At 35.8% G+C, this 14,993-nt stretch overlaps 1 protein-coding gene across 2 annotated transcripts in view; it reads left to right on the top strand.

Moving 5' to 3' along the window:
- LOC145681060 (C2 domain-containing protein 5) overlaps positions 1-14,993 on the top strand; it is a 244,052-nt gene that overhangs the window by 50,195 nt on the left and 178,864 nt on the right. For both annotated transcript variants that reach the window (XM_081752409.1, XM_081752411.1), the window contains exon 7: positions 315-466. In XM_081752409.1, coding sequence (XP_081608535.1) covers positions 315-466 — 152 coding nt within the window. The remainder of the gene's footprint in view (positions 1-314; positions 467-14,993) is intronic.

Here is a 14,993-nt window from a genome sequence, read left to right as displayed (position 1 = left end):
TGTGTTTGTTTTCTAAATCAAGACCAGTCTTCCCACTGTGAACACAAAGATATTGGTGACACAGTGCATGAATTCAACAACCCTTCCTTAGAGTATGAAAAACCACAGAATCTACCTGTCTCTAACATGGATATGGTATTAAATAATAATAATACATGTATTAATAATAATCGTAATAATATTAATAATAATAATAGTAATGAAAGTAACTTAACTGCCACCAAGGACTGTCCAAAGCTTCATAAAAGTAAAACAGCATCCAGCATTACGCATGCGATTAACCAAAAATCACAGCATGACCCCTTCCCTACTAGGCCGCCTTTCCCAGAAGACGTGATGGAAAAACCTGGATCCCCGCACACTTACCAGACTCCTACCAAACTGTCGCAGTCACCAGCTAAGATTGGAGTAGTGCCTTGTATTCATCGGAGATCATCAGATTCAGATTTAAGCATTACGCCGAAAGGTAAGTGCAGAATGCATAATTTTCATATTTATTGAGTATTTCTACTAAATATGAATACAAATAAATGTATCTAAGATTTTAAATATTTGCTATACTCGATTGTATCATTATATCTTTACCTATGTGATAAGGTGCGTAACCTAATCTGTGTTTAATAATATTCACCATGAACCCGTGTTCATAGGAAAAGTAGTTCCAATAGAAGTTACCAAGTGCGCATGATTGACGATATAATTTCAATGAAGTTGATTTGTGCAAAATATCTTAGTTTTCTCTCTTGTAATATTTTTTCTTATCTTTCTCTAAATAATTATAACTTGTAGAAAATCCAAAATCAATGAATATAAATTATTTTGTGTGTAAATGCATATTTATAATAGGATACTACTAGCTAATAAGTCAAATTCTTAACTTTCGTATTGGCGGAATATAGCACCATACTTTTTAGTATAAAATCAGTTTCGTAATAAAAAAATGTAAGTACAGCCAGCCTTTTATACTCGAGAAAAGTTTCTTTCATACCAGTCAGGAGCGCACATACTTGACTGTATAATTTCAACGAAGTGAATTTGTACAAAATATTCATAGTTCCTTGCATCATGTATATCATTTTCCTACGACCGTGGCGTGCCGTTGTGTGACTTGTCAAGATCAGACGTGTATAGGATATAGGTAACGGTAATTGGTTATGTTATGGTTTGATTTGGTTGACATTTAAAGTTTGCTGCCGTATTTCCACGATGAATTCAGATCAATCGTGAGTATCCATGAGAATACTGATTACGGACTGATAACCACTAGAGCAACAAAGTTCTACAAAGTCTGGATTTAAATCTTATATTTTCAGTGTGTATAATATTTTGTGCTAAATATTTTTATTTTTTCGTTAAAATCATTTCAAAAACTCAGCAGTTGAAATATCCACAAAGTTCTCCTCTGCGAAAGTGTTTATTTAATATCTAACTAGACTTTTGAGAAAAGACTGTGTGGGTGTCGATAACCGCGTTCATTGTTTTCTTATCGGGAATCGGTCCAAGAGGACAACAGCCAGATTTCAGATTTCCCTTATATGAACGACTTAGCGGTGTTGAATTTTCACATCATTTTGATTTTCTGGCCATTGATTTATATAGAGAATTATTTTTAATTTTGTTTTCGAAATGTACTGAAATTTTAGTAGTTTAATTTTACTGATTTCATCTTCAAATCAATTTAAACGTCCCTTATTTCGTGAAAATTAAATTTTGTTACACACAATTTTAATATTTAATAATCAAATTTTATAATCAGAAGCAAGGACATTTAAATAGTATTGAAGAAAAAATCAGTAAAATCAAAGATTTTACATTCCATTTAATAATTAGATACTGAGGGCGAGACTGTTCATTTGTCGAATAACTACATTTATTGTCTTCTCATCGCGCGAATCGATTCTGAAATTTAGAGAAGTACTGCTTGGACGACAGCCAGAGTCCATATGATTTATACAGGATCCAGCAGAAAAATCTTCCGTATTTCGAGAAGGCGCTGTGGTGGAGCGGTATGGATAGCGGAACACAGGGTTTGTCCCAAAAGTCCCCGGAATGATTTTCTTAAAATCACTTACTCAATGTCAGTTTACAATCTTTTCACAATCTTTACAATATTAGTTTACAATCTTTTCAGAACTTTTTAAAGTATTCTCCCTCTGCTTCGATGCACCGTTGTCAACGCTTCACCCACCTATGGAAGGCGCCCTGGAAGTCGTCAACGAGAACCTTCTTCAGTAAGCTCGTCGCGGCTGCTTTTACCGCCTCCAGTCTCATGCCGAGTTCCTTTCAGGGCTGATTTGATCCTTGGGAACAAAGAGAAACCCGCTGGTACCAGATCGGGGCTGTATGGCGGCTGGGGCAGCGTTGCTACACTCATTTTGGCCAGCAACTCGGAGACACCAAGCGCGGTGTGGGTTAACGCGTTGTCATGGTGCAAGATCCAGTTGTCGCGAATTTCGTTTCGGACTCGTCGATCCCTGTTGCGCAACCGTTTGAGCACTTCGCAGTAAAACTCCTTGTTGACTGTTTATCCTTGTAACACGATTTCACTGTGAACTACACCTTTTCTGTCAAAAAAAAAAAAAAAAAAAAAAGTATTGCCTTGATTCACGATTTGCTCATCCTTGCTTTTATTTCGGGCAAGAAGACTCCTTGGTGTGCCACTTGCTGCTCTGACGCTTTGATTCGGCATCATATTGAAAAATCTAGGTCTCGTTCCGTGTGATCACTCTGTCCATAAGTTCTGGGTCTGTTTCGTAGTAGCGTTCATGTAATTCCTGGCACTTCAACAAACGTTTCTTTTTCATATCATTCGTCAGGACTTGTGGTACCATTTTCACGCAGACTTTCCTCATTTGAAAATCCTCCGTTAAAATGCGATGAACGATTGTTTTGGGTATTCCACACTTCTCTGCAATCATCCGCACACTTAACCGTCGGCCATTGTCCAAAACTTGACGCACTCTTTGCACCGAGTCTTCTGTTCGTGATGTCGACGGGCGTCCCAAGTGGTCGTCATCGTTGATGGAGTCCCGACCTTCCTGAAACCGCTTGTGTCACATGAAAGTTTGACTTTGTTCATCGCCTTGTCACCGTAGGCTTTCCGAAGTATTTCGAGCGTCTCCACCCCATTTTTAACCAGTTTCATACAAAATTTGATTGCATAATGCAGCTCCAAAAACTGGTCCATTTTTTGCTCCACGAGGGTGCAGTAGTTACCTCTGCGCATAGCGTGACCCTGCCTCAACAACTGCCCGCAGGCAACTGATACAGGTCTCGTTTCCAAGCTTAGATCCTACACCAATTTCTCTGCCCGAAGCTCCGCCCCGTCAGCCAGCGTTGCCAACTACAAAACATCATTCCGGGAACTTCTAGGACAAACCCTGTACGTGCTATTTTCAGTAGTCACAATGGCGTGGCGTGGCGAGCATCGTGCGTTTGTTGTGGAGGAATATATTCGTAATAATGGTTCTGTAATTACTAGTCAACGAGCATTTAGCATTCGGTTGGGGGGCGCGGTGGCTCAGTGGTAGAGGGTTCACCTCCGGTTCTTGGGGTCCCTGGTTCGATCCCAGCTCGTGCCGTGTGGACTTTGTGGTGGACAAACACCGTGCTTGTGGGTTTTCTCGGGGTTCTCCCGTTTCCTCCCACTTTCTTCATTCCACCATTTTCATTCATTTCTCATAATCACCGTCTCCTTAGCCTAACCGGCATAACCGTGGGTATTGTGCTAAAAAAGAATTCAAACATTGGAAAAAAAAAACAGTATAGTTCTGTTTTTCAAGTGTATACTACAATGTATATAGGCTAAATATACTTCCTTTTTCTTTCCTTTCGGTTTTTTTTTTTTTTTTGGAGTATATACAGTGTTTCTCTACGTGAACAAGTGACTATTACTCATAGTCCCGATGTGCTTGCTTCGCATATAGTACTATAGTGGTGTATACATATTTTTATCAAGCATTGAATATCATGTCCTTTATGTATAATATCTAGCTCAGGAGGGTTAAACCCAAAATTCTTCTCGTGTACGCCATTGGTAGTAGCTCAGATCTCACTTTAAGTAGTAGACCCTGTCTCATGTAGCTTGTGCATTGAAGAGAGACGTTAAATTTCAAGCAATCAATGAATATACATTGTTACTATGTACCAGACGTAATATTTAGTTTAAAATATAATATAAATTAAGTGTATCACTAAAGTATACGCCCGTAAATAATTATTTACTGCGTTATATAGGTGTGTCATATTTTTAAAACTATGCTTGCATAACTTTACTTAAGAAAGTTACATAAAAGTTGTTGAATAAAACCTGGAATTCAAATTAAAAAAGTGTCTAGAATCGAGTTTAAACAATTTTTTTTTTTCGTTAAATCCTTCAGTGTTTTGTATTAAAAAAAAAACTGTATACAAAAATTATAACATTAAAATGTTTTGCATCTAACTTAAAGCTTATACCTATCCTTAGCCCTATTTTTTTAAATAAAAAGTTTAACTTAAAGATAATAAACAATGTTAGCAAGACTGCCCCATACGCAGATGAAATTATTGGAGATTATCAATGCGGATTTAGACGAAATCGATCAACTATCGACCAAATATTTACCATTCGCCAAATACTCGAAAAAAAGTGGGAATACAATACCCCGGTACATCAACTATTTATTGATTTTAGAAAGGCGTACGACTCGGTTAGGAGAGAAACATTATACAACGTTCTTACAGAAATTGGAATACCGAGAAAGCTAATTAGATTAATTAAGATATGTTTAAATGAATCCCAAAGTAAAGTCCGGGTAGTAAAATTTTTGTCCACGAGCTTTCACGTCGAAAATGGCCTGAAACAAGGAGATGCATTGTCGCCATTATTATTTAACTTCGTTCTGGAATACGCTATAAGGAAAATCAAAGGTAGCAACCAGGGCCTAGAGTTGAACGGTATCCACCAGGTTATGGCATATGCTGATGATGTAAATTTAATAGGTGATGATAGGAGAACAATAGAAAGAAATGCAGAGATCTTATTAAACGCTTGCAGGGACATGGGTTTAGAACTAAATGCAGAGAAAACTGAATACATGGAAGTGCGTCGGAACCGTAATACAGCAAATTATGGATGCGTTAAAATATTAAATAATATTTTTGATAAAGTGGATAGTTTGAAATATCTATGATCAATATTAACAGACTAAAATCATATTCACGAAGAAATTAAATGTCGACTAAAAGCAGGGAATTCGTGTTACTGTTCGGTTCAAAATCTCTTGTCGTCGCGTATTCTGTCGAGGAATTTGAAGCTTAAAATATACAAAACGATAATCATGCCTGTTCTTTTGTATGGCTGCGAAACATGGTCACTTACTCTGAGGGAAGAACATAGACTGAAAGTATTTGAGAACAAGATCCTGAGACGAATATTCGGACCCAAGAGGAACGGGAATGGGGAATGGCGGAAACTTCATAACGAGGAACTACATAATTTATATGGTTTACCCAACATTGTTAGGGTCGAGAAGTCTAGGAGGCTTAGGTGGGCAGGTCATGTAGCTAGAATGGAAGAAAGTAGAAACGCTTTGAAAGTCTCGACTGGAAGACCAATCGGAAAACGACCATTAGGAAGACCTAGGCGCAGATGGGAGGACAATATTAAGATGGATCTCGCAGAAATTGTAATACAAAGTAGAAACTGGATGCACAGCTCCTTCGTGGCTAAGCGGTTAGCGTACGCGCCTTTGGCGTGGGAGACCCGGGTTCGATTCCCGGCGGGAGCTCATGTGGTTCGGATTCCACGTTAATCAGTAGGTCCACGTCTCATGTGGCCTCGCTGCTGAACGGGACGTAAAACTCAAAGTCAACTCAACTCAAGAAACTGGATGCAGTTAGCTAAGAATAGAAGTCAGTGGAGAGCTTTTGTGAACGCGACATTGAACCTCCGGGTTCCATAGGCCATAGAGTTAGTTATATTACACCACTTGAAAGAGTTTGATTTGTGTTGCGTGCTATTGGCAATTTATATTGAAACTGAAATTGACAGTAGATTTCTATTGCATAGATAATAAAACTTTGGGCTTTATTACCTTTGAAATATTTTCTTTTCTTTTCTTTTTCTTTTTTTTTTTTTTAAATAAGAAATTTAATAAACACGCAAAACTGCTAGTTGAAAGTGGGATTTAGCGTCTTAAAAAAAAAAAAAAAAAAAAAAAAAAACTACATAAGCTTGCAGGGTGGCTACAAACTTGAAAAACCAGGAATTTGATAAGACCGGGAATAATCATGGAAGTCAGGTGATTCTGCTAAGAGTCAGGGAATTTCGGTTTGCTAAGAATTGAGATTTTAGAAATATTTGAAATGAAAATTTTAAGACGATTTCAGATGTGGTTGAGTGCTTGTTTTTTGATTGGCAGTTTCAAACTTAGAAACTTATCTGTGTTTTCCAATAGCGACACTAACGATATTTAACAAACGTTATGTAGGTGTGCGCATTGTTTTTGTTTTTGCAGCGGAATATCATGTTGGTGAATCATCCACGAATGCAGTTGACTCAACAATCCATTTGGTTTTATCGGAGTTTCCTGTCTTGCATTAATTGAGGATACTCAATCATGTAAATGAAAGTGTTTTGAACACGGTTATCCGTATTTTAGCTTCTGTGTTTTTTACTCTAATGTATTTTAATTCGCAAAGAGGTTTATTTCGGAAGTGCTTATGAATTTACGAAAACTGCTGATATTGTTTCACATCAGCGTATGCATTGGATAGTCGGACTAATTTCATCGGACTTTTGATCTTTAAATATGGGACACGTCTGTAGATACCAAAGTGTACTTTCTACTTCGTGTTTGTGATACAGTATTTATTAATTATTATTCATGTATAACTATATATTTAATCCTTTACCATCAATAGTTATATTTTTTTGTAATGGTACATTAATGGTACATCTCGTAAGTTGTAAAAATATATATAATACCCATTTCTTATTTTGAAATTATTCTGACATTAAAATGACGCTGCAATTTGCGAACAATATTTATGCGCGAGTTCAAATAAAGTTTAATTTTCTCTCTTTAACGATCTTTGAGACAAAGTTTTGTATGTTTTTTCAATACAAATGCGAAATGCTCGAAGTATTATAAAACAAGATTCATACAGACAAGACGTGTAAAAATATTTTATAATTGGAGTGCGGCTTTTGAGAGAGGGCACAAAAACTGTTCTGGAAGTTGGAAGGTGTGCCATAAGGACATACCCCTGCTAGCACCTCTCTCCAGAAATACGTGACTGATAATGGATTTATTTATTTAGCAATTCACAGTGAAATGAAAGAAAAGGGGACGGTTAGTATTTGGAAATTGACGTTTTCATACTTTTCCTATAGGAAAAAAATCGTAAAAGGGATCTTTATCACGTTCTTATCTTGCTGTTCTGTCTCTTATATTTCGCCAAAATCCTTGGAACAGAAGCAAACTGGTTCCTTATGGTGACAGTTCATTATCATGTGCCATATTGAATGAAGGAAACTGATCCAAGGGGTAGAGCATGTTTCAGATGTTATGCGGATTTGAAATATTTTTCATGTTGATACTGAAACACAAATTCAGTAACGTAGTCGGTAGAGCGTTCACTTCTGGCACCAAAGTTCCTACGTTTAAACCATGGGTACGCGATATTGGTTTTGTGGTAAGTAAACACCAAATAGGAAGAGGGTTTCTCGGTGCTCTCTCGTTTCCTCCCCTATTCGTATTCCCTTAGATCTGACATAATTAACTCAGTAATTACTATTTCGTTTGTGTGACATTAAACTAATGACTAGTGTGAAGTATAAATGTTAATCAATGAGCTTTCGTCTGACAGTAACTGTAAGACGCTACAACGATTGACTTCTTTCGTCCGTCTAAATAATCTTCCGGGATAGGATTTTATTTTTCCCAGCAAAAGTTTTTCTTTGCTTGCTTTCTGGCAAAATACCCAATTGAGTGAAACTAATATTTAATACAAAGTAATAAATACATTATTACAAGAAATTCCAAATGAATGAATAGCAACTTGAGAATGAATGTATACGCTTAATTATCATGTATTAAGAGCTCGAACGTATTTCATTGTTTACGAGATTTTAGTTTATTATTTTCATTTCTTATGTTACAAACTTAAGAATGCTTAAACGCCTAGACTAGTGTTCCATGCAGTAAATCGAGGTGAGGTATTGTGGGCGTCGGCTCATATAATTAAAAGGATTATGAAGTAATATCCGAAATTAAATGATCCGGGGACAAACAGACCCTCACAAGTGAAAATTTCACCCGTTATCGGCCAAGGTAGCTAACAGCAGGAATGCGCGTCCTCGTAACTCACTCAAAAACGCAGATAAACAACATGCAAGGAAAGTTAACAACTAATGGCATGCGACTATAAACTAATTGGATGATTCAAACAACTGAATTAAAATTACAGTATTTATTAGGCTGAGGACCCAATACTCATTATACAATTCTGTAAAGTATATTACACTATAAAAATACCTTGAGTAAATATTCGTCCGCTGTTTTTACAAATAATGATACTTATGATTATCACGCAGTGAAGCACATTTCCTCCTCTTCTTTCTTCTATGGGAGCTCACTAGTTGCAGTTTGCGTCGTTCTTCTGTGGAAGCTCGTTACTTGCTCCATGCAGCGCAGAGTTCAAAATGGACAAGTCCTTCTTGCTGCTCGTGGAGTACAGCCGCTTCGTAGGCTGGCCGACTGGATAGCACCGCTGCCAGCCTGTAAGCTGATGTCACTTGGGTGTCTGCGTACGTTATCTGGAGAGTTCTGTGCGGGAACTACCACAGTATGTGGCATAAATAATAATAATATCAGAGTGTCTATCGGTCACGAAAGTCACGAATGTCACGAAAAAGTCACGAAAGCAGAAAACGGTCACGAAAGTCACGAAAAAGTCACGAAATTTAGCTTTTGGGTCACGATTTTTTTTTAACTGTACAAATGTAAGTACATATTGGAAAATTTTGTTTTATAAATGTCAAAATTCACCACCAAAAATGTCTATGGTCGGCTTTAAACGCTACCAAATCGCTAGTAAAGTATCACATGGATGAAAATTCGGCCTAATTTGTACCCAAATTCGGTCTTGAGAATGTTAGGAAATTGTGATATTTGGTAAAGAAAAGGCTACGAAAAAGTCACGAAATTTCATTTTGGAATTTTAGTAGACACCCTGAATACGGTGTATGCAGTTATCAACAATATGCTTTTATTTACTGCAGCATATTGTATAGAAAGGCGGTCGAGAAGCGGATGAACAGAGTGCATAGTAACAGCTTTCTGCTTGTTCAGCGTGATTGTTCAAGTTGCAGAGATAGGATCTAAAGTGAAGGAAGGAAGGGAAGGGTTTTAGATTTCTGGGCTTTCGGCAGTGGCGGATCTAGAGAGTAAAAACTGGGGGGCAAGGGGCAAACAGACCTCAGTCTATGATTGGTATATCATAAGATTACTATAAACTTCCAAAAATATACAAATATTACCTTAAATTATTTTTGACACTCCAAAAACTGAGGGGGACAAAGCCAGGCTAAATCCGCCACTAGCTTTTGGCATATATGGCCATTTAGCCCGCCACGTATGAGGTAGGACGTCGCTCGGCGAGCACACTATCCGGGGAAAAGGAAAGAAGGAAGCGGCCTGGGATCTATAAGTTAGGTACCATCCGGCATTTGCTTGGTGTGAATGAGGAATACCCTGGAAAACCTCATTTAGGATGGCTGGCCTGAAAAAGCTTTTTCCACTTTTACGACAGAGTGCTCCCATCGGGAATCGAACCTGGGACCGCTCGCACTGAAGGCGAGAGCGTTAGCAACTACGCTACGCGGGGCTACTCTAAAGTGGAGAGATGTAATTGTGGTATTCGGTGTTCGTTGTATCCAATGTTCCTGTGCAGATAACAAGCATGTCAGTTTCCAAGTATTACAAGACAACGTTCAATTCTTCTTTGTTGTTAGCTAATTCTTTATTGTGGATTCGGGAGGTACCAAGTAATTTTTTTTTTTCCGTTGCGACATTTGCGAGAACTTTTTTTCGCTGACTAGCATAGGACGGCATGCGTTAGTAACTCACATGAAAGGTAAAAAAGCATATGCAAATGGTCCATCCATTTCAAAATATTAGGAACAGTTATGGCTTTATGAGTCAAGAAAACAAGCCAGTACCTTATTACTTGGAGTGTCATCGTATTTATATCTCATCTGTACAGAAATTAAGAGTTTTTGGTTATGTTGCGTGCGTGGTAGATTGTACGATGTAAGTGGGTACGAGTTGGGGGACGAAAAAAAATAATTTACAAGGATTCTTAGTAAAAGGTAGCATTATAAAACCAGAATTATTATGGTGTATTCAAAGTGTAATTACACATTAATGCACAGTGCTACGTAAATGTAAAAGTATCACTTATGTTCCTAGGCATGAGATTACCGGGATAATGCAGCTTCAATGTGACCAACTAGCGTATACTTTAGTTTATGGTCTATCACTATTACTTTAGAAGTGAATTTATTCAGTTATTGAAGGAGACATAAATTTTGAAATATCGTAAAAGAGCATGTGTGCACGCGTTATTTGATATAGATGTTTTTAGGGAATTCTAGAGCTTCTGACTTCTACTGCCTTTCAAAGAGATGCTTTGATCCTTGAACTTAAGAAAAGGTAATTCAAATTTCAATAGATGACTGTAGTGTGAACATTTCTGTGTATCTTCAAGTCAAATATCAAGACGTCGTCAAATGATCCTATATAGGAAGCTATCGGTTACTTATTTTGCGTGTATTTTAAGGTTGCAGTTGAGGTAACGAACTGGAGAATCGTTGAATTTCTGGAAGCTCTGCATAACGTATTCAAGGATTGTCCAGGACGCCGTGCTGATTGCACTCATATAGAGGCTCAGAAAATCATCTTGTAAGTTTTGTTTTGTGCTGATTTGAAAATTATTATTGCCAACGAACCGTTGAAATTTATCCGTCTATTTTGTTGTATATTCAACGTATCAGGAAGAATAAGAACATTCCGAGATCTTCGAGACATTAGATCATGTTAGGTAGTAAAAGATACAATGGTTATTCTTGAACTACATTTTTTTAAAAGCACTTGCTTCAGAAGTAGAATCTTCCCTTACTTAATTAGCCTGACTCTCCTTTGAGTCCATTTCTTTGCAACGCTTTATTGGACGTGATAAAAAATATGATGCAAAATAAGTTTGTAAAGCCAGAAGTTTTTAGTTTTAGTTCATGTATCAAACTAATGTGGAAAACGAAGAAAAAACGCTGACATTGCTTTTGCTACACATACTTCCTTTAAGAAATGTTAACCAATAGAGGATTTCGACATTTTAGATTTTCGCCGAAATTGCAGAAAGTGTCTACAATTTTTGTTTTCTTTCTTTAACTTCTAGAGAAGACACCTTTATGTTATATATTGACTGGAACTCTTGCATGTTCGAATCTTAATGTTTCTGCAGGGTCTGGTGTTCGAGTGAATAGCGTGAAGTGTTTTAGTAAACTAGTTGAAAATAATTAGTTAGATGGCAATAGGGCAGATAAAGTTATGAGGCAGTTGAAAGAATTTTGTGCGAATCCAAATTGTAAAACAATTGCGAGTCAGTATTCTAGAACTGGTCAGTATTTGTAATGAGTTTTGGCTAGAGAAGTTGGATATTTCAGAGTAAAATGATGTAAGAGATGTTAAAATGGTCTTGATTTTCTCTCATGAAAATTCAAATCTAGAAGGAGAATTTTCAATCAATGCACAACGTGAAGCAGATAATTAAAAAGAACGAACTTTAGCACAGTCAGATTTTTGTACGATTCAGTAGCTCCTTCGGGTGTCTTTTTGAGAAACTGTCCAAAAGGAAATTCAGGTTCCATTATGCATGAAATGTTCGTACTTACTCATTTTTGCAAAAGAAACAAATCAACGACAAGAAGAAGAGGAACAGAAACAAAAAGAAGCTGAAGACAGGAAAATAAAGATCATTCTGAACAAAGCTAAGCTTGGAGCTAAGAAGACTAACATAATGGAAGATATGTACAACATAGATGAGGAAACAAAACATTTGGAAAATTGAAATGAATTACATAATTCTATTTTTTTTTTTTTTCTAAAGGTATGTCGTTAATATAGAATAGTCAGTTTTATGTACGTACATCCACCCTTTTTCGGTGAATGTCCAACTATGACTCTTTCTTTCGTATGTGATGAAACTTTCATCATGTGGCTAAAGTTACAGATTCAAGTTTCAGCGAAGATGTTTAATTTCTTGCTTTGTGTAAGGATTTTTATTAGGTAAGGGCTTTGTAATTTCATAATACAAATTCCCAGTACATTCTATTGCATTTGTTTTTATATTTATTTCTCTAGTTGATTAGGGAAAAATATATTACTTATGTATGATTAACATGTTTTCTTAGTCTTGCTTTTTCTTCAGCATGAGTCTATATGGCTAATTACATACCAGGGAAAATTTCAAAAAAATGTTCTGAAAAACCTGGAAAAGTCAGGGAATTCTTTCCCGTATTTTTGTCGCCACCCTGTCTTGATTTGAATATCCTGTTAAAAGTTATACATGTATCTGGAGGAGATATCTTGAGGAATCAGTTTTATAGTATATGTTTTCTTGAAAGGGAGAAAGATAAATTAAAGAAAAAAAGAAGAAGAAAAAACTAAACCGTAGTAAAGTTTGGAATAAATTCACAAAAAGACAGATAAGTCGAACACAAAACTGATTTTGTTTGAGTCAAGTCTTTTTCTTTCTTTTCGTAAATATCGGTGACGAAAGGATAATCCTTCAAACAGGATAGGCCGAAGGTAAACTAATAACATAAATATTATTAATCAAACTTTAGAACTTTACCTAGGACACTCAATAAATGTACTATTAGTTAAATATATACTTCCATCTTTTACTTACTACTTGCTGTTTACACATTGTATATACAAACTTCATTATGATTTCTTCGTACGGAGGAAGCAGTTTGTTAACCATTTGACTTAAATAAATCAACGGTATATTCTAGGATGTACACAACGGAGGTAAAATCCAGAGCATGGAAAATAATCTCTTCTTAAGGGTAGAAGCCACTTTAAATTCCTAAGTTATATTAGAATTATTCTATTTGCACTTCAAACAGAATAAAACCATGGTTTTTGGTTCAGTCCAGCTTAAAACACAGCACCAAAGTAACCAAATGTTTTCACCATGTACATAATCATTCAGTACTGATTAGTCGTTCAACGACTGTAACTACTTTTCAAAGGCACATATAAAATTGATGATTGATACAGAAACAACTACGTATTTTTACCTCAAAATTTCTTTGCAGTGAACCTTGTTTCATTTGTCAAAAATACTAAATTTATTAGTTCCATGTGATGCTTTAAATGTAGAAAACCTACCTCCTGGAATCGGCATGCCTCCTGGTTTCTGTGAGCTATGCTTCTATTAGTTTCACTTCAGTGTGTGAACATAATATATATATCAAAATCTACGGACGTTAGCTCTTTTAAAATCGATAAAACTATACAGTTATGAAATTTCCGCCATTTCCCATTATCTCTCTTGGGTCCAAATATTCGTCTTTATTCTCAAATGCCTTTAGTCTTCGTTTTCTCCTCAGAGTAAGCGACCATGTTTCACAACCATACAACATGACAGACATGATTATCGTTTTATGTATTTTAAGTTTCAAATTCCTCAACAGAATTCGTGAGACGAAAGATTTTGAACTGAATAATAACACGAATTTCTTGCGTTTACTTGACATTTAGTTTCTTCGTGGATATCATTTTGGTCTCTCAATATTACAATATATCCATCCTATTTCATAAAATCGGTACACAGTTCTTAAAAACGAATTTTCACAAAAATGCCACTTTCTCCAAAATCTAAACGTTTTTCTCGCTATCAAAAATAATAGACTCCCTCTATTTAATCATTATTTCCCCCTTCCCAATTGAAATTAATTTTGATATAGTCACTTGTAAATTGTTTTTTTTTTTTCCAAGTCGAGCTTTAGAAAATTGCTTCCTCACATTCGAAAACAAGAATCGGCCGTCTCATAAAAATCATTAAGTGGAAGCAATATGTGTACTGCACTTCAACATCGAAATGAGTTTTTCTACCCATACTTCTAAATGTAGTGTTCAAATGTTAATTTCTTTGTTACATCCGTAAACTTGTTTTCATCAAATTTAATGAAGATCGCTTGTGATATTCAAGGTAAAATATATAACTAAACAGTTTTTCATTTTAAAATGTTAGATAAAATTTTTGAAAATTAACGTGGTTGGATCAGCCTTACAGTTTCAGATCCGCCAGTAATAAGCGTAATTAATCTTAAAAAAACTTGCTGAGAGATTTTTAGAATTTTGCGTCTTACAATCAAACGTTCGGATGGAAGGGAGAGAGAAAACTTAGCTTTATTTTCTTTTATTTTGTTCAGCGTGTCAAAATAAGTATTTATGCAAATTTAATCAACTCGACGGCCATTGTTTTGCAGAGAAATGTATTTAAAACTTCCATCCTTCATAAAACTTGCCTCTTCTGGCAAAATCATACATGTTTACTTAGACGCATATAACTAAATCTCTAATTAAAGTAAAAATGGAGATTATATATAATTTAAATTGCAGTTAAAGTAGACTTTGGTTACAAGTTAAATAACAGAGAGAAGTATTGAAAATTTCCTGACAATATTCGTTTTATTATTTTATTCGCTTATTGACGTGGCAACATTGCCTCGAAGACGAAGAAATTAGACAATTAACGCATATCTCATTAAATTTCAAAGATAGTTTGTGAATGTTATGTTCATTGCTCTAATAGTACTTTATTAAATATACAGTGTGTTCTCCTTTGAATGAAAAAGTTGAAAATTAAATTTAGCAAAGTGGGAGATAATTTGTTCATTCATAAACATTCTAATTATTGTATAGATACTATCTATACCT

The sequence above is a fragment of the Thermobia domestica genome, chromosome 3 (assembly GCF_964235325.1).
Source record: "Thermobia domestica chromosome 3, izTheDome1.hap1.1, whole genome shotgun sequence".
Classification (NCBI taxonomy): domain Eukaryota; kingdom Metazoa; phylum Arthropoda; class Insecta; order Zygentoma; family Lepismatidae; genus Thermobia; species Thermobia domestica.
Note: the sequence above shows the minus strand (reverse complement) of the source record. Positions and strands in the feature narration are given on the sequence as shown.